At 43.1% G+C, this 22,735-nt stretch overlaps 1 protein-coding gene across 6 annotated transcripts in view; it reads left to right on the forward strand.

The window, feature by feature from the left end:
• ZBTB46 (zinc finger and BTB domain containing 46) overlaps window positions 1–22,400 on the forward strand; it is a 48,974-nt gene extending 26,574 nt beyond the window's left edge. For 5 of the 6 annotated variants that reach the window (XM_058850827.1, XM_058850831.1, XM_058850828.1 and 2 more), the window contains 6 exons: window positions 4,557–4,835; window positions 10,698–10,870; window positions 12,029–12,080; window positions 12,172–12,483; window positions 15,885–16,060; window positions 19,309–22,400. In XM_058850827.1, the coding sequence (XP_058706810.1) occupies window positions 4,557–4,835; window positions 10,698–10,870; window positions 12,029–12,080; window positions 12,172–12,483; window positions 15,885–16,060; window positions 19,309–19,695 (1,379 nt within the window). In that variant the 3' untranslated portion in view covers window positions 19,696–22,400. The remainder of the gene's footprint in view (window positions 1–4,556; window positions 4,836–10,697; window positions 10,871–12,028; window positions 12,081–12,171; window positions 12,484–15,884; window positions 16,061–19,308) is intronic. The other variant, XM_058850832.1, reaches the window with a different exon arrangement.
• Window positions 22,401–22,735: the final 335 nt, after the last annotated feature.

Here is a 22,735-nt window from a genome sequence, read left to right on the forward strand (position 1 = left end):
GGCTGGCTTGAATTGCCATTGTCTTTGGAGGTTGTGGGACTTGCAGAGAGTTTACTGCAGGTGCTGAGTGGTGAGACCTGCAGTTCAGAAAGGTGTGCTGGCTCCTGAAACACCCCTGCATTCCGCTGGGGGTGAGGAGGGGCTGGGAGGGCTCCTCAGAGATTCCTGAAATTTGCCAGGTTGACAGAGAAACACACAGGAACAGTTCTAAAGCTCTGTAAATGGTAAGTGAGGCTCTGTTGTTCTCCTTTGAAGGACTCCTGTGCCTGTGGCTGGCTCCCCCTCGCTGCTGGGGGTCACCTCTGTCACACAACCCTGGACACTTGGGACACCAAGGGACAAACATCCCTGCTTTGTGCTCCTGCCATACTGAACGGGGCTTTGAAGAGAAGGTGACAGATTTCTTGATTCCCTCTTACCTCGAGACTGTAATGAAAAGAGCAATATTGAGAGAGAGCAACCTTGCAAAACGTTGCTTTTAGTTCTTGGGGAAAAAGCTTGTTTCTGCTTTGAGTTTTTCAGCAGCAGATGTAACCTTGTATGGCTTTTATTCACGCCTTTCTCTCTTCTCATGGGTTTAGTTCTTCAGCTACTGATTTCTAGATGTTCAACTGTCTACGTGAGAGAGCAGGAATAAAAGATTAAAAGGGGAAAAAATAATTAAAAAAAAAAAAAAAAGAACTATGAAAGAGAATAATAGCATTGGGAGTCTGGGAATCCCCACTGGGGGTTTACTGAGAAGGTTAAAACACAGTACAAACAAGAAATAAGTGGTGTGAGAGAAGCAGACGCTGAGGAGGTACTTTGTTAACAGCTGAGTTTAAGCTGTAATGAGAAAAAATGACAGAAACAGGGAGAAGAAATACAAGAGAAAAAAAATGGTTTGTGTATTGAAGTAATTAATTAAGGTAGTAAACAGAGTCTTTAAAATGGAGTTTTTCCTTGCTGTTTCTGGGATGGCTTGTGTGTTTTGTTCAGCTTTTGGAGTGGGTTTAATGCTTTTTACTGTCAGCTTTCACCTAGATCTTTGAAAATAAATTATCACATTAACATTTGGTTTTAGTACATTGCATTACTTTGATTTGTGCCAGAGCCCTTTCCAAGGGGCTGCCAGATGTCTGTAGTGCTGATTTTTTTTGTGACTAGTGCAACTTGTTTTTCCCATTCCTGGGTTTGTGACAGGAGCTGGGTTTATGGGACTTCCAGAGCTCACACAGTAGCCACCCTGTGTGTGTTGGGAATATTGTACTGCTCCTGTTGTCCTGGTGTGAGGTTTATTCTTGTGAATATGATCTATTCTTCATGGATCTGTTAAAGCCTGCCTGGTCTGTGTGGCTGGGAATGAAGTGTGTTTTGAGCTCAGCTGGGATGGGTGACCTCTGTGAGAAGGTGCTTACAGTCCTTGTATCCCTGTTTTGTGGTGCTTCATATGTAGGTAAGAACTTTACTGTTGTTTTCAGAATTGCACAGAAGTACTGTTGCCAAAATTGTCAAAAAATAGGCTCTGTGTTTTATTTGACAATAAAAGCCAACAATAAAATATTCATCCAAGTCAACAAACTTAAGAAAGCTTTTCTAAAGCTTCTGTGTTTTGGAAAGTAGGCTGGTGTAATAAATAACTGCAAAATAATGATTTGCTAAAGAGACTAATGAGCTCAGTTTTCCGAGCAGCATTAATCCCGTGTTTAGCTCGGGATTTCCTGCGCGTGGAGCCCTGCAGTCACAGGGGCTGTCCCAGCAGGGTGAAAAACGAGCTCTGGAGGGCTGGGATGGAGCTCTGGGGCCCGTGGCAGTGAATACTTGCAGAATAGAAGCTCATTGACTAAAGCCTGGTTTACGCGGGGCTGAAGCTGTAGTAAACAGTTTGGATTACTGGGAAGTGACGGATGCTCTCGATTCATATAATTCTTTGGCTAAATCTTGTTAAAAGGAGCTGCATTCTAGAGAAAAGAGAAGTGGTTTTGGAGGCGCTGTGGAGAGGAACTTGGTGCATTTTTTGGGTTTTGGTGTGCTGAGGCTATTTTAGTACTTATGTGACTAAGTGGATATTTATTTTGCCATAATGTGTGTTTGATTAGATTACATCAGCTATAAATACTGGAAGCTCTGAAGCATCTATTTCACTGTCTGTCTCTAATCTTGGCTTTTGAGGAACATTTAATGTCTTGTTGTGGTTACAATTAATCTGCATGTGTTTTAGCAATTAGTGTTTATGTGCAGCGGGCAGCAGCCAATTCTGGCAACTGTCAATCAGCAGCTGTAACAGGCTCTGAGAAAGGAGGGCAAAAAACACAAGGTGATTCCCTGCCTGCCTGGTTATTTGGGAATGCACTTTTGTGGGCACACACACTCTCTGGCCCGAGTTATGTTCTGTGATTTCCCATGTAGGCAGTGGGACAGTGGTATTATCGTGGCTTTGATGTGAAGAAGTTCTCTGTTACCTTACCAGTTTAATGGGCCAAAGTTTAATTTGCTTCTTTCACCACCTTTAGTAACAGCTGCTGGTTTTTACTGTCTTGTAATTTTCCTTTATGTAGGCATGCTGGCTTGTTTTTAAAAAACCTTCATTATCATCTAGAAAAGTGGATATCCTGTGAGCCACTAACAGAGGGATGACAAAATACGTAACAATTCAAAGCATTTGAATTCTTCTGCTTGGCTAAGATTTAATAAAACTGATAATATGAAATTGTACAAGCAAAACACAGATGGAGGAGGGAAAATGGTTGGTTTTAAACAGAGAGCATCTCTGGTAGTTCACATTTATGAGCTTCCTACTGTGTTTGTAGCCCCCAGCCTTGGGCATTCCCTACATCTCTGGGGTGTGGAAGCACTCTGCCTATGATTGCTTTTTCCTTATTGTTTGCTTTGAGGCTGTTTGTTTTTTAAAGGAACAACTTAGCAGTAGGATGTACTGGCAGAACAGTGCAGCTTAGTAAAACCAATCTGAACTTGTTTTGGAATCTGATATGCCCTGAGCTGGGACTGGGAAATTCTCTGGCTGCTCCTGGCTCCGCAGGCTGGACACCTTCTGCGAGTCCCCACGTCTTTCTCTGGCAGCCACCACCTGTAAAATGGAGATAAAAATAATGATCTTCCTTCAGCTGTTTTCCAGGTTACAGGAGGTGGGCACGGTACCAGTGTCCTCATTAGCATTTTTTAATAAGGCTCTGCAGATTAATGCCTTGCCCTGGTTTGAAGCTGCAGAAACCAAGTGCTGGTTTGTCCGACTCTGCCTCCTCCCTTCTTCTGTACAGGAGTGAGTTTATTGCAGTGCTGTGTGTGGACAACACCTGAATTCCTTGTCCTGAAGAGCACAAAGTGAATTTGTGAAAGCAGCAGGTATTAATTTTGTAAGTGTCCTACCACTGGTTTGAGCTCTAACAGTTCCCTCTTGCATTAAGTAGATTTAAATCTTTTTTAAACTAGGAGGCAATAAAATATTCAGGATCTGCAAAACAGCTTCTTTCTCCATCTGATAGCTCATTATCTGTGTCTTCTCTTTGGATATGGTTTTTTTCCCCTCTACATTGATAGGAGAAATGCCACAAAGGCATAAGTTTGTTGGGAAAGCTTCAGCTCCGTTTGCCAGGTGCTCAGCTGGGCTTTGAGTGCGTCAGCTGTGTTTGCTGCTGCAGATTGTGGAGTAGGTAATTGCAATTTGTTTTAGGCACTTTTAAAATGGGCTAACAGCCCTTTTTGTGTGTAATTTTTGTTGTTTCATGTGAAGAATAGAGAGGAGTCTGAGAGTCATTTTCCTTTACATAAAAATACATAAATTATTTAATCTGATAAGAGGAGTCAAAGTTCAAACAAAGGAGGCTCTTCAATTAGACTTCCCCAAAAATAAGCTGTTTTTGCAGAAATGAGTTAAACTTACCAAGATTTTTTTGATTTTGTTTGGGTTCAGTAATTGATATATTTGTTACAAATATGTTATATTTTTATACAGTTTCTTTGTAGTTACATGTTGTAAAGTGGCTGATTGGTATCTTTTTTTTAAACTGTAACACTTCTGTATAAAAAAACCACCCTTGATATATGCTGGGAACCACTGGTTACTGTGTAGTTTTTAGAGAAATGACCCCAAGGGATTTATATTCAGCACCCCACTTTTAGAGACCGTTTATTACTGGGCTTCTCAAAACCTTCAACACAGTGAAGAAACAAGGGTGGCAATTCGGGCTACTGCAGTGAAGAATTAGGGACAAAACAGAACTTCAACCTTTGAATGTAATTTTCAGTACTAGCAAACTATCCTGAAATCTTAGTTTCAGATATATAAATAGTCTTATCCAGGTTGTGGGTAAAATACACATCCCCTCCCTCTGCCCTGCCTTCATAGCGGGCGGTACTGAGCTGAAGCCCGGCTGCTGGGGCAGGAGGGAACGGGCTGGAAAAACAGAGCCAGGAAAAGGGGGCTGAGAGCAGCGCTCCCAGCTGAAAAGCGAAGCCAAACCAAGTGTCGCTGCATCGCTGGTTGTGTTCCCCAGATCCCCAGCGAGGCAGGTCCCGGTAGTTTCCCCGTGTCTCTGACAGCATCCTCCCTCCCGCAGGCGCTGATGCGGCCGGGCCGGAGCCCAGCAGCTCGGACAGGGTGGAGCGGCCGGACCCCTACGGCACCGTGGAGGAATCGCTGCTGCCAGGGGAGTCCAGCTACATCCACCAGCCCCTGACCCCGGACAAGGAGGACGCGCTCCAGGCCGCCACGGTGGCCAACCTGCGCGCAGCTCTGATGAGCAAGAACAGCTTGCTGTCGCTGAAAGCCGACATGCTGGGCGAGGACAGCTCGCTGCTCTTCGAGTACCTCCCCAAAGGCACGCACTCGCTCTCCCGTAAGTTGGCCTTCTTCTACTTTTCTACTTTTTTTTTTTTTTTTTTTTTAGTGATACTTCAGGGGAAATCTTTAGTGAGAAGAAAATACAGGTCACTGCCTCGTTTGTTGCTGCTGGTGTGTTATCCAGGCTTAAGTCCTGCTTAATCCCACTTTCCATAAAGTTTGGAAACTTTTGTCTGGCATTGATCCAACTTTATTTAATGTTAACTGCTGAAGTCGTAGAAGAAAATATTCAGCCTGTAGCGCTTGCCCTCAAATTTCTGTTTTGCTCATATCCACAGTAGTACTTACAAACAAAATACAAAGTGTTCGAGTCATTATGGGAAAGGTTTTGAATACAAACTTGATTGATGTTGAGCAGTTTAGATGTTGCTCCTGTATCTGTGGAAAAAATCGGGGTATTGTAGATCGCATGTCCTTTACTTCTTGCAGTTTAATTTTAGACCTGTAAGCAGTGAGCAGCTATTGATTTTGTTATGCTTGCACCTGGAAATGAATGTTTTTCTACTGGTGATCTATTGGAGACAGCTGATGTGAGCCATTAGGTGTGGACAGCTGATTTTTTATCATATTTTTGTGTTTTCTTCATTGCAACCTGATTCTCTAGTGCATAAAGAAAGAAATTATTGATGTTGTATTTAAATAATACTCTGAGAAGATACATCATTTGTGAAATAGAATAGAGCAAGCAACAGTTTCCTGAGTACTACATGTTAATTTCCAGAAGAAAAAGTTTATTTATGCTGAGGAAAGTGACCAAGTAAATAGAATGAAAAGTTCACTTAGTTATATCTATTGTTCTATTTTCTTTTCATTTCCTCAATGGGAAAAGATAAATAACTTTAATGGTCATAGAATTAGAGAATGAATCACAGAATCCCAGAATTCTTTGGGTTGGAAGGGACTTGGAAGATCATCTTTTTCCAACCCCTTGCCATGGGCAGGGACACTTTCCACTCCACCAGGGTGCTCCAAGCCCCATCCAGTGGTCCCTCGAGTTGTGTGACAAAGGGAAATAATTGCACAATGAAGTATCAGACTTAGTGTCTCTTTTCACTTCTCATGTCTGAATAATAGGATTGTTTTTTTAAAAAATACAAAAACCTTGAAGTTTCTGTACCTTATTCTGTAGCTTTAATGTTTGTGGGAAATGGCTGGTGCAGCGTTCTGGTTTATTTTGCAGTGACTCACTTCTGGAGGAATCTCCAGTTCAATCAGATTTAGATGGTTCAGATTGGGCTCCAGGGCTGAAAATCCCTCAGCTGCAGTGGAACAGCACAGATGTGGCTCAGTGCAGTGGCAGGGTTTGGGTGCAGAGTGCCCTGAGCTGGCACAGGGATGGCTGGGAGCCTGGATCGATGTGTGACCGTGGGTGATGGATGCACCACGGGCTCGGATCTGTGGCTCCTGACAGGAGAAATCAGCAATTTCATCTTCTGTCTTGATAAATTGGAATAATGACAGGGCTGCCCTCTACCCATCATCCTTCTCCTTGCTTGAAGGATTTTAGGTTTTACTTAAAAACTGAAGCACCACTTGACATAAAGATAAATGTGTATGAAGCAGTCATAAATCCAGGTTAAAAATTAGAGATTGCCCAACCACCTAAGAAGCAGCGTCTGAGGATGGGCATGGTGCAGGCAGGAGACCAGCTGGGTTTAAAATAAATCTTGATACATTTAGAAAAGGGAGTAGTTCATAGTTTACTGAGGGCTGCCATGGCCCAGGAGGTCCTGTCCAGCATGTATTTCAGGTCATTTTCCAGTCTTCTCACTATTACATGGATTTCATTCATTCAGTTGAGCTTCAATTCTCTCTTCTTTATGGAAGCAAAGTGAAATGCCCAAGTCAAAAGGAAGATTTCCTGCTTGGTCTGGAGCTCTCACAGCACTCAGGGATGTGGCTGTGGCCTGGTAAGAGGGTTTTTATAGAAGCCAGGAGTTAAGAGACATATTTTTCTTTCATCTTATTCCGATTCACAGGTATCAATTTATTTTAATCACTTGAAAAAGATCTTGTGATATACGATTCCCTTTTAAGTGGTCATTACTGAATACAACAGGACGTCAAGTTTGATGAGAATCTTCAGTGTATAAAATGACAGTGAAGCAAGTGGTAGGAAGATTGTGGAGATGTAAAAGCACAGGCTAGGTTGGTGCTGGCTTTGTAGGTGTTTTTGACATTCTTCTTCAAAAACAATTTGAGGATGTTGAGTCATTTTAAGTCCTGGGTTATATTAAAAAAAAATAAAAAGGAGCAGGGAGTAGGTAGGAGCACAGTGAAAAAGATTGAATTTAACAAGACAACCAAACCCAGCGGTTTTCATCTGTCTTGATTTGAAAAGAAATGCACTAATTTCAGGGATTATAACTGATCAGTCTCTCTTGACTTCAAAGAAGTGAAGTGTTTTTTAATCTTGGCTGGTATCACTGGATTGTCTCCTCTTACAAAGCACTGCAGTACATAACTGCCTCAAGGAGCAGTATTCAGGTTTTGTTGTGGGTTTTTTTATGGAGAAAGAAAGACTTAATTAAGGTGGACAGATGCAAAGAGGGTGTTAAACATGTTTAAAATTTGGATGAGCCATTTCTAAAGGGGATATTACTCTCCAGATTACTGCACACATTAAAAGTTTTCACTTGCTCTTCCACACAATTCTTCCTGCTTTAGAAGTTAGAGGATATCCCAAGGTTTTCATTTTACCCCGTGTTCTTTTTAACTAATTCATTATATGATCATATGAGGTATGAACTTGACATTCTGCTGGTGGAAAATGAAGCCCAGAATGTGTGTGTGGTAGGGGTGTTGTGTCACTATGGTGAATTTCTGAAGTTAACCAGTTCAAACTCGTTTAAAATCAGAAGGGAAAACTTAAGTATCTTGCCATTTGGACAGCACAGTTGCCAGATAACCTGCAGCTGAAGGGCTCTGAGAGTTTGATGTTCATGATGTGTGATCAAGATTGACGTTGTTCATATGCTTGTCAGAAACCTGGAACATGCAGGATTTGCAGAAAAAAAATGTGTGAATTACTCATGGTTACACCAAGACTGTCAGGGAACTGTTGGTTACTGAACATGCCTGGGGTGTTGCTGGGGGTGCCTTTCAGATAAGACATCACAAGAGTTTTCCTGGTGTTGCCATGTTTCCCTGGTTTGTCTCTAAAAGCAGGTGGTTGTTCTGTGATTTCCACTCCAGCAGAGCTGCTCTGCAGAGCTCCTTGGTTTAATAACGTGTCTTATTTCATTTATGAGTCTGAACTTTGGTAGCATTGTTCCGCACGGTTACATCACACGGCCAGAAGTCTCAAAGGCTTCAGTCGAATGTTTTGAGATGGTTTTGCCAAGTATAATCAAGAGAACAAGAATTTTAATACTCATCACAAAATGAGGTGGTTAGTTTACATCCTTGTTTTCTCATTAAAAAAAAAAAAAACTTTCAGATTGTGGAGGGGGGATGGCTCCCTTGAAGGGCAGCTTCCACATTTCAGAATAGCACATTTGAAGGCTTTTTTATATGTCTAAGTTTGGCTTTTCCTGTTTACTCTGTTGCATCTGAAACTGTTTATAGAAGCAATTCCTATGAAGCTTCCAGTCCAAGTGATTACATGGTACACAGAGCCCTTTTCTTTTGGGCAAACCAGCTAATAGGTTATTTTTAGTTAGTGGTTCATTGGAGCCAATAATTTATCCTTGCACTGGATGTTAAGAAATGCATTTTACACAGTAGCCAACTTTCTCAGGAAGAAGTTAAAGGTATTCAGTTTGGTGTGGAATTTTCATACATGGTAAAAGAAGATTTAGGGGAAATGGATGCAATTTTAAATGAGGTATAATAACTTTGTCTTTCTCTTTTCCACAATAGTTTACTGTCCAGCTGTCACAAGAATTCTGTATTCACACAAATATTGCAAAGCCCCTGCTTCATTTTCTGTGTGCAGAGCTGACTGAAGGAAAGTGGTTCTGATCCCTGATTTAGAAGTTAAAATACTTTTGGTTAAAATTCATTTTAGTACAAGTTGAGGAGGGAAAAAGGTTTCTCACGGTACAAGTCAGAATGGACATAAATCTGTGTTCTTGTGTACAAAGTGTGGGTCATTGATGTGGGTTTCTCTCTTCTTGTGTTACTTGCAGTTGTTGAAACCAAATAAATATTGATTATTGTTTGAAAACTCATCTTTGTTGTGTTGTACATCTTTGTGTGTTTGTACACCTTGGGTGATAGTTTATAGCTTCTCTGTGCTTTATTTCCTTGCTTGTTCATTAGCATTAATTTTTGCTTTAAGAAGTGCAGAGGTTTTTTGGAACCTGTGAAACTCTGGGAAGGTGCTAATAAAGAGTTCATCAAGCCAGGCCCCACTGGTTTATCTTTACTTTACTAAAATACTGTTAGTTCAAAGAAGTGTAACCCAGAGATGTCTTTGTGGCAGTTTGAATCAGTTTGGGGTGTTCAGGGGTGGAAAAAAAGTAACATGTCTGGGCAGGAATTCTGCTATGGTCCTGTAGAGCTGGATTCCTGGTAACAGTTTCTAACAGGAAATACTGATAAATTCCTCTTTTCTCCTGAATTTTCCTATCTTGAATTTCTGGCATTTTGTTGCCCTACTTTAAAATGACAACAGCAACAGATGAGCAGCACCTGAAGGAAACTTTGGAGCACTGTTATCCCAACTAAATAGCATTAACTAAGGCGGGAATGATATTGATCTGCCATCAAAGTGGAGGAAAGTAAATCAAACATCCAGCTTGTGGCACAAGAGCAGAATTTCTTTTGCTAGCTAATAAAAAAGTAAGGTTTGGGATTGTTCATATTTTGAGACCTTGGTGTGGTTTCACTTGAGTGCTTTGTTGTCACCCAGATCACAGCTTTGTATTTGGACACAGTGTAAACTGTGACTTGTTATTTGTAGCTGCATTAAAGAGTGGTTTTTTTATATCCCTGAAGGTTTCCAGACTCTTTTTTGCTGGAAATGAAAAAGCCTTTAGGGCATAGAGTGCTTTAAATATGAATTTGTTTATTTTATGCCATATTTGCTTCTGGGTTTGTCTCCTTGTGTTTCAAAAAGAACAACCTGCTCAGCATGTCATTCCAATATTCAGTCAAGGCATCTGCTAAAGTTTGTATAATAATTTATAATGTACAGTGATATTGATGACACAGTCTTTATGTGTATTTAGCTTTGTCATTGATCCTCAGGACAGTTTCTGGAATATTGTTTTCCATTTGGCTGTTGTTACAGTGTAGGCGAGGGCCGGACACAGCATGTTTTCCTTTTGAATTATGGGAGATTTTTAGACTGTAATGACTGTCAGGTGTAATTGAACAGTTTTGTACAAATATTTAAACCTCCATCCTTGCTAAATATAGAGTGACAGGAATCCTTTTTTCCATCTTTTGTAAAGCACTTTGAGATCAAGTACTGACAGTCCAATATTAAATAAACCACAGATCTTAGGATCTGAACCTGTGACATAAACTATCAAGAAAGTTAGTGCAATGAAGTTTGCATGTACATTCCTTAAAGGTGGAAGTGTATGTGTTCAAAATGGTGCTTCTCCAAGAAAAATGTGGATATTTGTGCTGCACTGTGCTTCTCTCTCCCAACGGACTCTGTAGTGACCGAGCCCTGCGATGTCCCTCCAGTACACACAGACATTTGGGTGGGGAGGCTGGTTTTAAAAAAAACAAAAACAACCCATCAACCAGAAAGACCAAAAGCCTGGCATCCCTGTCCTGCTGCATTCCCTCCCACTGACAGAAGATGAGCTGCGAGTGCTGGGGCTGCCTTTGCGAGGCCGTTTTTAAAGCCACCAGCTGGTGCTGGTTCACGTGGGTGAGATTCGTTTCCTGTGTTCCCCAGGGCCTGGCACCAACTCGAATCGTTCAAGGGGTGAAAGTGATGGCAAAGTGGAAGCACCATCTCCCCTGCTGCCTTCAGCACACCTTGCCACTCAGAGCCCCCCCAGGATCTGCTCTTCTGGTGAAATGTCACCAGAAGCTGGGATAAAAGGAGAGGTGCCTTCCTCAACCCAGGTAAGATCAGGGGGGAGGGGGAAATACAAAGAATTTGAAATGCATAGGTGTTTGTTTGATCAAATCCTCCCCAGTTAGGAGTATTTTAAAAGATCTAATACCTTATACTTTAATCTGTGTGCTTTAAAAAAAAAATACAGGTTATTTTAAAACTAGAAGTCTGTTGAGGGTCAGGACTAGTGCTGTCCCAATTTTGGTCTTTCTGCCTTACCTCAACAGAACTTCTGTTCAAAAACCTCTGGGGTTTTTTAAATATAAATGTCCCTTTTATTGTAAATCCCTTCATTTGCACAACATTGCACACTACCATGTAATAATGGCATGAGACCTCAACTACCCATTGCTCACTTCTGCTGTTGGGCATTTGGGTTTCTTTTAACTGTCTAAATTCAGACAGAAATGGGCTGGCTCTTTCTATTACAGAAGTCAGAAGTTTGACCTAAAACCCATAGCTTTCTGCAGAATTTCCTATTCTTAATATTTTTGAGTGATACTCTATTAAACAAATGGGTGGAAAACACAGGTTTTGCTTTGCAGTCCCCATAGAGCAAAGTGAGCTGGTCTGCACAGACCTGCCGAGGCTGCAGCACGCCTCTGCCTCACACAGGGCTGCCATCTGCCACACGCTGGCATATCGCAAAGGATTTATAAAAAAAAAAAGATAAAATCAGCTTTTATTTAGAATTTGGATCAGCAGTGCCAGAGGGCATTGCTGAAAGGGAGCTGTGCAGAATGTGTTTGTGTTCTACAGGCTATTCTGTGTGGAAAGGAAAAGTACCTGAGGAAGGCTAAGGGAGAATTTTCCAGTTCTGTTGTATCAACTAAAAATATTCTGTCCAGCATTTCCCACTGGCCTGAGTGGGAGCTCCGGGTGCTTAGTGAGACTGGGAACTGAGTAGTTATCCAGGACTTAAACAGGGATGTTGATTACTGTCTTCAAAACACCAAATGATAAGGTGCTTAGAAGCAAGATAAAGGTGCAGTTCACTGCTCTGGCAGTGACAGCTTTGTGAAGACACTTTGAGTTGCCAGGTCAAACGGCAGAGCCTCCTTTAGAGCAGGGATGAGGGCAGGGACAGCGATGGGAGGCAGAGCTCTGCCTGCAGGACAGGCTCTTGGAAATGCCTGCCTTAACTTCCCTGTGCTTTTCCTTTGCAGGCCACCTACGATGGATTTCTGGCACTTTGGCAGTTTGATAATTCTGACTCAGGTAAGCAGAGAGAAAAATACATCTTTAAGCTGTAGTTATTTCATACCAGAAGAAGCTGATCCGTGCGTGTGTACCCGCGGTTCCGTTTCAGATTCGAGTTTCCCGAGATCTGAAGACACGGATGTCGCCGCCGATGGGGCATTCCTGGATTCAGCCCTGGCCAAGAGGCTGACCTGTGGCTTCTGCAGGAGGGTGTTCCAGTGTGCTGAGGAGCTGAAGGAGCACATCCACGAGCACACCTTCTCCATGCTCCTCCCGCTCGACGTGCTCGACTGCTCCCGGCCCGGCCTCGCCGACGGCGTTGCTGCCGGCCAGCTCGGCCGCTTCCAGTGCTCCAAGTGCCCCGCCAGCTTCACCCTGAAATCCAACATGGATCGGCACGAGAAGACCGTCCACTTCCACTGTAAGAAGATGCAGTGTCCTAACTGTGCCAAGCTGTTCCGTGACAAGACAGACTTAAACCGGCACCTTCTGTCCGTGCACTCCAGCGAGCGCACCTTTGTCTGTCTCTGCTGTGGGAAGGGCTTCGGCACCCAGAAGAACCTCAGTAGCCACGTGAAAATGTGTTACCTGAGCTCTGCCCACCTGGCTGGGCTGGAGCTTTTGGACAGTGTAGGACCAAGCGAGGATCCTGAGGATGTGTAGCTGCTGTTGTTGTATATGAGACACTTCCTTGAACTAGGAAAAGCAAATTGTGCCATGGTTCTCGTGCTGCAAATAAATGTTCCACAGGTGTCGTTTCATAGAGTAACTCCCCAAAGGTGATCAGTTGATGCTGTGCTGGTTTCAGATGCTGTGTCACTGCAGCCTTTGGGCAATTTTTGTGCAAAGATAACTTTTGTGGGTCCATAAAACAAGCACTTTGGCTGTTTTATTGGAGTGCTCATTCTGTGTTCTGACACTACCTTCAACTGCTTTATCGGTAGATCTCAAAGTGCTTTATAAAAGAAATGGTGATGTCTTCCTCCAATTCCTCAGGAAAATAACATCCCTCAGGTTGTTGAAAGTGCTAGCAATAGAATTAATAATAGAATTCAATTCTGAGTTCTGCTCTAGTGCTCTGTCCATTAGACCATTTGGGCATTCCAAGGGTTTTCACTGTGAACTTAGGAGCTGTGGAAGCACTGGGTTGCTGTTTGTAAAGTGGTTTTCTATGACTTTCAAAGGAGAAAAACATACTGCTTGTTCACATGTCCAGTAGAGTATGTTATTTGGGCTTGAACGTTGTTGCAAGGCTTGCATCTTTTACTGATACTATATTTCAGTACTTTCAGGACTTTTTTTAAAAAACATCCTGGAGTATGGCTGTGGTTTTCAGGGATTTTGTACATTTTTGTGACTCATTTGGTTTATATACTGTAATTAAGTTAGCCAGGCTCAGTGTGGTGGTGTTGAAGCAGAGGAAGGAGGCTTTACATAGATTTAATTGTAACTTGGGGTGTGCATACAGAATCAGTAATGGCTGTTCCTGGTGGGTAGAAATCTGTAATTCCTGTTTCATTCTATGAAATTCACTTATTTTTTAAAAAGATTAAATATTTCTGTGTCTCTTGCTATATATTTACATACAAAACCAGATTATGGTAACTGTGAAATGAAAGTAGCATAATTAAGAGCAGTGCTTCCCAGCTGCTCTGTGTGCAGCACAGCTTGTCAGCATGTGGGGTTTCTTTCCTCAGTGTGAGAGACAGCTGAGGAGAAAAAAAGCTAACTTCTACAAATGTTCTCTAGAGTTCTTTAGGGAAGTTCTTTCTCATGATACTGTTGCATCTCAGGGAGACAAAAAATGAGACATAGTTGTGCACCCTGTGGACTCAGTGAGGAGCTTGTTCCCCAGCCCTTTCCTGTGGAAAGGTGAATGAGAGAGCCCATCAGGTCCTGCTGCCCGTGGGCTTGTGGAGAAGGATCAGGTGTATTCTGGTGCAGCTCTGCTCCACCTGTTCCTGCTGGGAGTCAGAGCTTCAGGGAGACGGCTCCATGCCATGCCGGGGCTGGGAGGCCAGAGTTTGCCTGCTTGCCTCTTCATTTGAGCAGGCTGCAGTAAGAATTGAGGATAAGTTCCTGTGTAATCACTGCAGTACACTTTAATCATTTGTGTTTAAATGTTATGGTTTTTGCAAAGTCAGGTTCATTTTTTCCACTCTTGTTCCCGTTGAGATCTTGGGTATCAGAGATCTTGGCTGTCTGTGAGTGTGTGTAGCTTTTAGTGTCAGCTTCCCTTGTGACAGATGTCAGAGTAATTGCCTCATTATTTATTTTACTCTTAAATAATCAGCAAGTGAGAAAAGAGAAAGGTGAGACAGAAAACAAAGTTGTAACCCAATGAATCTTATCTGGAAATTTGGGACATGCAGGGAAGGATCTGACTTGGGAAAGAAAGATGCCAGCAAAAGCAATTTCAGCAAACTTCAAAAGGTTTCATTACATAATAATAGTTAATGAGGTTTCATGTTTGCTCATTTTTCTTGTATTTTGGAATTTAATTCAACATGGAATTCTTTTTCTGTAGGCAGGTAAACACTGTCTCTAATCAAGGTTTTAGTAGTATTTTCCTTGGCCTATGCATCAGAATGCTTCCTGACTTCAGCACTGGGAATTTCCAGTGCTTCCCTTCAGGATCAAGACTAGGTTTTTTAAATTGTTAGAACTGAAAGGTATAACAGGGCAGAGCTTTATTGGGTTTGTGCAGAACAGGTGTTAGAAGCAGGATTTTACTGTTAGGAAATGGCATGGGAAGCTGACGGGAGGTGTGAGTCTGACAGTTAAATTGCACTTTGCTATTTATAACCTTAAGTATAAAGAGGATTTAGTGGACAATAATTCTCCTGAAGTTTGTGAATTCTTTCTAGTAACCCAAAGAATGTAGTATTTCAGTGATTATTAACTAGATGACAGGTTACAGAGTTAATCCAAAGCAGCTCCATCAGGCATCACTAGTGCTTTTCCTTCACTCTCAGGGATGTAGGAGCCTGTTTCCCTTAAAAACCTCAGTGAAATAAGTTACTTGAGATGACAATACCAAAGATTTTTTTCCCAAGCATTATTGTGTTGATTTTAAAAACACACATTTCCATAAATATTTTAGTGGCATTAAGTACACAGATTTTTACTGTGTCACTGTTTCTATTTCCTTCTCCATTTCTTGGTGCTGTGTCCAGTAGCTCTTTACCCATGGTGCTGCTGTTTATCACTTTGATGATCATATTAAAGATGATTTCTTAGGACCTTAATGCTGCTACACTTAATGCTGCTCTATAAAATATTGTCGTTTAGACAAAGGATGATGCTCATATTGAAGCTGGTATTTGTGCATTAAATAGATGTACTGTGGGTGCCTATATTTTACAGGACTGTGAAAATGTTAATGCTGCAATACACTTATTTTTCTGACCATGCTGCTGTTTTTGAGGTGTTTCCTTTTGTAGATACCAGAACTAAATATGTGGCTATTTGGTGCAAAAATAGTTTTCAATAAAACTATAGCTGCAAACAATGTTCTGTGAGTATTTTTAAATACAGAAGCTGAAAATATTGGTTTTGAGTGATTTAAGCTGAATGCAGGCATGAGGGATCTTGAATCAGAGTCAGGAATCAGCTGTTGGAAATCCATGGATGTGTTGGAAGCAGGTGGCTGGGGAGGAGCGTGCTGGGGATGCAGGTCATGCACAGTGTAAGAATTAAAAACCCGTAGATGGTTAAGGGGTCAGAGTGTGATTTCACTAATTGAATAGTGAAATAGTCAATGAGATGACTTTTTTGAGACATTCTGAGATTAATCTGTGTGTTCTGCTTTCTCTCTTGCAGTCAACGAGTTCACAGTCATCAGGAAGAAGTTCAAGTGCCCGTACTGCAGCTTTTCTGCCATGCACCAGTGCATCCTGAAGAGACACATGCGGTCCCACACGGGAGAGAGGCCCTATCCCTGCGAGATCTGTGGGAAGAAGTTCACCCGCCGGGAGCACATGAAGCGCCACACCTTGGTAAGGGCAGTGCTGCGGGCTGATGCCCTTTTGTTCAGGGTAAAGAGAACAAGAGTTTCACCTCGTTTAAGTCTGGATTTTGTTTGCCACCCAGGGCTCATCTGAAGGCTTCTCCTGTATCTTTTTCCCCTGCCTCTCCAAGACCTCATAGCTGGCTGCCTGTTCATCCTCCTCCTGCTCTCCAAGCTCAGCTAGAGGCTTTCCAGTGTTTCAGTTGGATATTAGCAAAAAATTCTTCACTGAAAGGGTTGTTCAGCCCTGGCACAGACTGCCCAGGACCATAGTGGAGTCACCACCCCTGAAAGGGTTTAACAAATGTGTAAATGTGGCTTTTGGGGACATGATTTAGTGGTGGACTTGGCAGTGCTGGGGGAACAATTGGACTTGATCTTAAAGGCCTTTCCCAGTCTTAACAATTCTGTAACTCTATGACTTGATGCAGAAAGCTTTAAAACACATTGCTCAGCAAGAAGTTGAGGCTGGCCATGCTTAGTTATAAAAAATGCTTTTACACCTTATTAAAGAGGCTTCTCAGCTCTGATTGTGAGGCTGGTGCTGGGTCTGGCTCTTCACAGCTTCTGCAGAAACAAAATTTTGAGCCAAACTTTGGTTATTTTTCTTTTCAGAGTAGAAATTATTTGCCATCCTAAAGAGGTCCTCAGAATTTGGTGTAGAGGTGGTATTGTGGCTGAGCAGGTAGTTTCTAGGCAATAAATTCCAGCAGCAGGCCTGGCTCACCACCTGTAATGCCCCAGGTCCCACACCAGGATCCTGGAGACCTGTGTGCCCAAATTTTCCACAGTACCCAAATCCCCATCATCTCCTTCTTTCCTTGGCTGCTCCCATGTCTGTTTGGATGAGTGCCCAGCCATCTGCTTGGGCACTGCCTGCTCCCTGAGATGTCCCTTCCTTCTTTCCTTGGGTGCTGGAGTTTGGGAGGCAGATCCCAGCGTGTCCTGTCGTGCTGCAAGCACACAGGTTTTGAGATCTGTTACTGGTTTTGCAGCAGGGAGCACCTTGTCCTGCCAGCTGGTTGCATCCAGCATTTTATTTCTGAGAATTTCCCCTTTTTAAAATTTTATTTTCATAAGTTTAGGATGTTGTCAGCATATTTCTCCTTCTCTTCCTTGAAATATTGGCATTTAACCAGTTAGACTATCATCTTTTTAATGGCACTGTCCAGTGCTGAGGAACAAATGCTGTTTCTGTGTTTAATACAAATTTGGCTGTGAAGGGCATAAGATTTATTTCTGTTCAGTTGCATCCAGGAATATGGCTCACTTGAACATGCTGACTGAACTGTTAGCATTGGAAAAGAGGGAGAGAGGTGATCAGTTTTTTAATAGAAATGCAGCCTGCTGTAGTGGAAGGTATCCCTGCCCATGGCAGGGGGTCAGAACTAGATCAGCTTTAAGGTCCCTTCCAACCCAAACCATTCTGTGATAATTACAAATTGGTTTAGTACCTATTTTATAATTCCTTTTTATATGGCTCTTTTAGCCCTTATTCTGCACCCCTGACCACCTTCAGTTCTGCTATTCAGCTTTTGATGCCTGAAAATCATTCTTGTACGATTTGAAAGTGAGTGATACCTATAGATCCTGCTGAATGACTCTGAGCAGCCCTGTCCAACTGCTTTAAAAAAAGTAATAAAATGTAATGCCTTTCCTTGATGCAGTAGAAGAATGTCGTGGGGACTGGCTCAGAGCAGGGGAACCTGCAGCCAGAGAAAATCAGAGGCGCTCACAGGCTTTGAACACGGCTGGGACTGGTGCAATACAGAGCCTGAGCCAGTGTCCTGCAGTAGTGAGGGCTGAGGGGCTACAATGGGTCAATTTGTCCTCTTCCCAAGGAGCTTTAGCTCAGCTGAATGTTCCAGAGTGCAGGGTTGTGGAGAGTCAGGTGGTGAGAGCTGGTGATCCCATGCTGAGGCAGGAGCAGGGAGCAGGCATCCAGGCAGCTTCTCTAAAATAAAAGGAAGGGCTTTAATTGGCAAAAGCTTTCCCAGAGCTGTTATGAGCATGAAAAGAAGAAATGAGTTAAAAAGGATTAGGGACTGGTGATATGTACCCGAGGCTCTTGTGGCTGCTGGGCTGCTCAGAACAACCCCAAACCACTGGCACTATTTGTGTGCTTCTACACCACTTCCTAAAGTGTCTCCTGAGGATCAGTGCCAGACACAGGGCATTGAGAGCCTGTGCTGTCCCCGTGTGGTGTTAATATATAAAAGAATAAAGAAAAAAAAAAATAAAAGAAAAATACATATTTTTAGTACTACTGGGCAGCCCTGAAGCAGTCAGACAGTTGGACTAGAAGATTGTCATGGGTCCCTTCCAAATGAACTTTTCTGTACATATAAATAAAATCAATATGTATTTTACATGTTGATGTGTAAGTGAAAGTACCTGATGAGGCTCCTTGTGGTGGAGTTTGGGAGTTCTCACTGCTCTGGTTTCCTTTGGCAGAGGAGCAGGTGGATGGTTTGACAAGCTCCTTGCCTTCTATGCAGGGCAAAAGCAGCCAGGGACAAACTTCACCTTTAATCAGGTGTTTTGTGCTTCTCCAAGTATTTAATTTTGCTCACTGCATAGTGCAGTTTGACTCTGGAAGTGAATTCTTTATCCTGCAGAGGATTTTCCTTGCTTCCTTTACTGGCAATGTATTCTGGGATAGCTTCATATGCCCAGGATTCTTGCAGCATTGGTTATGGAAGAGAAACAAACCAAAGTAGTCAGAAACAAGGTGAGAAGTGCATTCAGATGCATTTTTTGGGAGATACAGGAGATATTCAGTGCTCCTGTTCTTTGGTTCTGAACAGCAGTGGGATCAGGAGGGAGACCACTAAATCACCATGACATTAACACTGGTTTGATCAGGGCTGTTCTTCTCTGGTCTTTACAGAACTGGTGGCTGTGGATTGTTTTTTTGATTTCTTTTTAACATTTTCCTCTTGGTGGTGGGTATGATACAACTATTGCACCCCAGAAAAACAGAAGGGAAAAGGATGAAAAGAAATTATGATAAAAGTTTGTCTCAGACTTATGAGTGTGATGATGAACAGGCAGCCCCAAAGGATTTTCCATTGTGTGTCATCATTGCAGGGCTGAATTAATCGTGGTGGGTTTGAGTTCATGATGGAAGCCAGTTGTGATCTCAGCAGTTGTGGATTTACCTTTGCAAGGACATGGGAGCAGCTTTCCTTCCATCTCTATTGGCATTCACCTCTGTGGTCTTCCCTTCTTCTCCAGGTCCACAGCAAAGATAAAAAATACGTCTGCAAGGTTTGCAACCGGGTGTTCATGTCGGCGGCCAGTGTGGGGATCAAGCACGGCTCCCGCCGCCACGGCGTCTGCGCCGACTGCTCCGGCCGCGGCATCGCCGGCCACCTGGACCACAACGGGGGAGAAGGGTCCCCAGACGAGTGTTACCCTGGGGAAGGGCAGTACATGGAAGACCCAGATGACATCAAAGTGGAAGGAGATGAAGAGATGGGAGACGACGATGACATCAAGTGGAAGGATGACGTGGGGATGTCACAGGATGATGTGATTTTAGATGATGACAAAGATGTCGACTCCCCGCAGGAGCAGGACAACTCTGGGGAGAATGACAAGGATTTTACCTGGATTTCTTAGGGATTATTTTTTGTTTGGTTTTTTTGTTTCACTCTGTTGTTTGTAGGGGGAGGGAGGGTGGGGAGGAAGGAATATGTTGGAAAAACTAAGTAGCCTTGTTGTCGTCCATGTGTGCAAAATAACTCTTGTGTTTTCTAAACAAGTCCTTCTCTGTTCCACTCAGACACTGTCTTAGCAGGGTCGCTTCCAGCGGCACAACTGACTTCGCCTTCCCCCTTTTCCCTTTCCCCCTGTGACCCCCTGCCCGTGGCCACCCCTTTGGCCAAGCCAGCCAGGCTTCCCAAGAGGGAGGTGGAGTCTCTGCAGGTGTGAGGAGGCTGGTGAAGCATGAATCCTCCTCCCCTTCCCACTCTGAACCAAGCACCAGGGAGGTCTTTGTGTCCAAAGCAGATTTGTTGGTTGGTTGGGTTTTTTTAATACCTTGTCTGTGCTAAAATCCCAGCAACAGTGGAATTTCAAGCTAAGGTTGTGAAAGCAGATGGATGGATGTGTTGGAGGGCTTCCCCTGATGATACAGATCTTTTTCAAAGTTATTTAAAGAGTTTTAATTATTTTTTATGGAGCCAAATAGATCAAAAGGCAAGTCAGATTACAGCCTTATGAATACTTCTCTTGGATTCTTAGCTTCCAAAAGAATCATCATCAAAGACAGATTGTGACTTCTCTTGGACCTACTGGCATCTTACCCAGTCCTGTCTTCCAGCCTTGGTCATCCACAGGCACCAAAACACATTTGTGCTTCTGGAAGCACCTTTTGCTCAAGAGGACACGGTTCTGTACCTGTCATTCTTCTCCACAAATATCTTCACTTTTCTCCCTTTGCTCAGCTGCCTTTTTCACAAATATATGCAAACTGTAGCAAAACTGAGGCATTTGGCCAGTGCAGGATGAGCTGGGAAAGACAAGAAGCCGAGGTGAGGAGATCCCAGCAAGGTGGAATCTTGCTGCTCCCGTCCCATGGACTTTCGTGGGGCCAGGATTTCACCTGTTCTTCCTTGTTCTTCCTTGCCAATCTCAACATTCTCATTGATCATGGGTAGGTCTAACACCTACTTAATTCATGACAAAACCCCTCAGCTTTAGTTGCACTGGTTCTGTGTAAATTTTCCAATAAACCATTTTTTCTTTAAATAAGAACCAGGTTTCTCTCCCAGTGTCTCCTCAGACTCTGTGGGGCTGTTCCAGATAGTTGGATTCTCCCTGTTCATATCGGCCACTGTTGCCTTCTTCCAGCTACACCTAAATAACAACAGCAACAGCGTGTGTTGGAATTGTCTTATTCCTGAGAAACAGCTTGTTCTACCTTCACCTCTTTGCTTCTGGTGCTTTTTTAAACAAAAAAAAAAAGAAAAAGCCGAAGACCTCACTCCATCCTTGCCATCGAGCAATTTTCTACGATGTCTGTGACTGTGGTACCTTGAAACCTGCCACAAAAGACAACCCATTGCCAGAAGCCAAATGACTCAAGGTGCTATTTTCCTTCCTGCAGGCCTGGTAGTCCGTGAGGAAAAGCATGGTTCCACCCAGCAAGGGAATTAAAAGTATATTGTACAATAAACCCTCATAAAGCAAATAATCTGAAAGGATTTAAGCCACTCGGTGCCAGGATTTTGTGGAGCGTGGTGGGAGCCTTGATCCTGGCACCTGCAGGAGCTGGATTCTCTCTCCATTCCCTCCTTCCAGCTGCATCCTGGGTTTATGGCATTCACTCCCTTTCTCTGCTCCTCAGTTCCTTGCAGACATTCACCACCTCTCCACATCCATCACCCTGGTTCCCTGTTGCTTCCATTGGGAGCCTCCAAGCTCCTGCCCTGTCAATTTGGGGGTCTCAGTGATGTGGGAACACAGATCTTTCCTAAATCCCTCAGTGTGGCTCAGTGGGGCCACACCAGCCCTGCTGCTGCTGCCCTTTGGACTGGAGGGGATGGTGACTCTTGTTGCCTTAGGCTGTGAGCATGGAAAACCCTCTTCCTTAAATAGGGGAAGAGCAGAGCGGGTCATGCAGGAACAATTTTATTAACTTGTAAAAATCTCATTTTGCATTTTAGCTTCTTTTCTTTCTCCTCCCCTATTTAAAAAGCTGTAAAAACCCACCCAGTATGTCACAATTGGACCTTTATATACCCTTTTCCAGTGGTTTTTGGGGGTCCCAGAGTGAGGAGGCTGCTCCCTTATCCCGATTTTGGACCCCCCAGAGTATGGGCTCTCTATTTATTGTCATTTACCCTGTAAATATGGAGGGGTTAGGGGGTGCCTGAAGTCCTGAATGTGCAGCCTCACCTGTTGCATGTAGACAAATACATACAGTACTTAAAGATTTGTCTTTAGCTTTGCTTTTTATATGTAAAAATCTATTTAAAAGAGAATTTGAAAGCCCAAACAGTTCAAACCCCTGGGTTTGTGTCACATTCCGACAGCCCATGCCCTCCAATGCTGGTGTGTGCATCCACCTTCTGAGGAGGAGCAGATGTGGGCCAAGCCCTCCTCTTCCTCCCTGCCCTTGGGTGACTCAATTTTGTCATCAGCGTTACCCAGTGCTGAGCTTTCTTCACAATTCCCTTGGAAATATTTTATTCTTTTCTTTCCTTGTTTTTATTAAAGGTGGGCAGAGAGCCAGGTAGCACTCAGGAGTGTTTCCAAATTGTGTCACTTTGAGGCTCTTTGAACTGAGGATGCAAAAAATAAAGAAAAAAAAAAAATAAAAAGGGAGAGAAAAAAATGGAAAACCTGCATAAAAACTGACTTTTCCCATGTCATAACCTCGCACGTGCTTCTGTCCCACTAACACACCATGTACCAAATAAAACCCTTCTAACACCTGATATCTATTGAAGTGCTTTGTTCTGATGGAGGTGTGCAGAGTTGGAAACGCAGGGATTCATCTTTAACCTTCCATGCTCCGACTTGGGTTTGGAAAAAACGGAATTTGGGCGTGTTTTTTTATGCTGAAACTTTATAAAACTTCATCAGTCACTCCAGGTGATCGCATCCCTCCAGCTTCTCTCCAGGGTCTCTCAGATATACTGCCTATGCAAACTTC

The sequence above is a fragment of the Poecile atricapillus genome, chromosome 15 (genome assembly GCF_030490865.1).
Source record: "Poecile atricapillus isolate bPoeAtr1 chromosome 15, bPoeAtr1.hap1, whole genome shotgun sequence".
NCBI classification, from domain to species: domain Eukaryota; kingdom Metazoa; phylum Chordata; class Aves; order Passeriformes; family Paridae; genus Poecile; species Poecile atricapillus.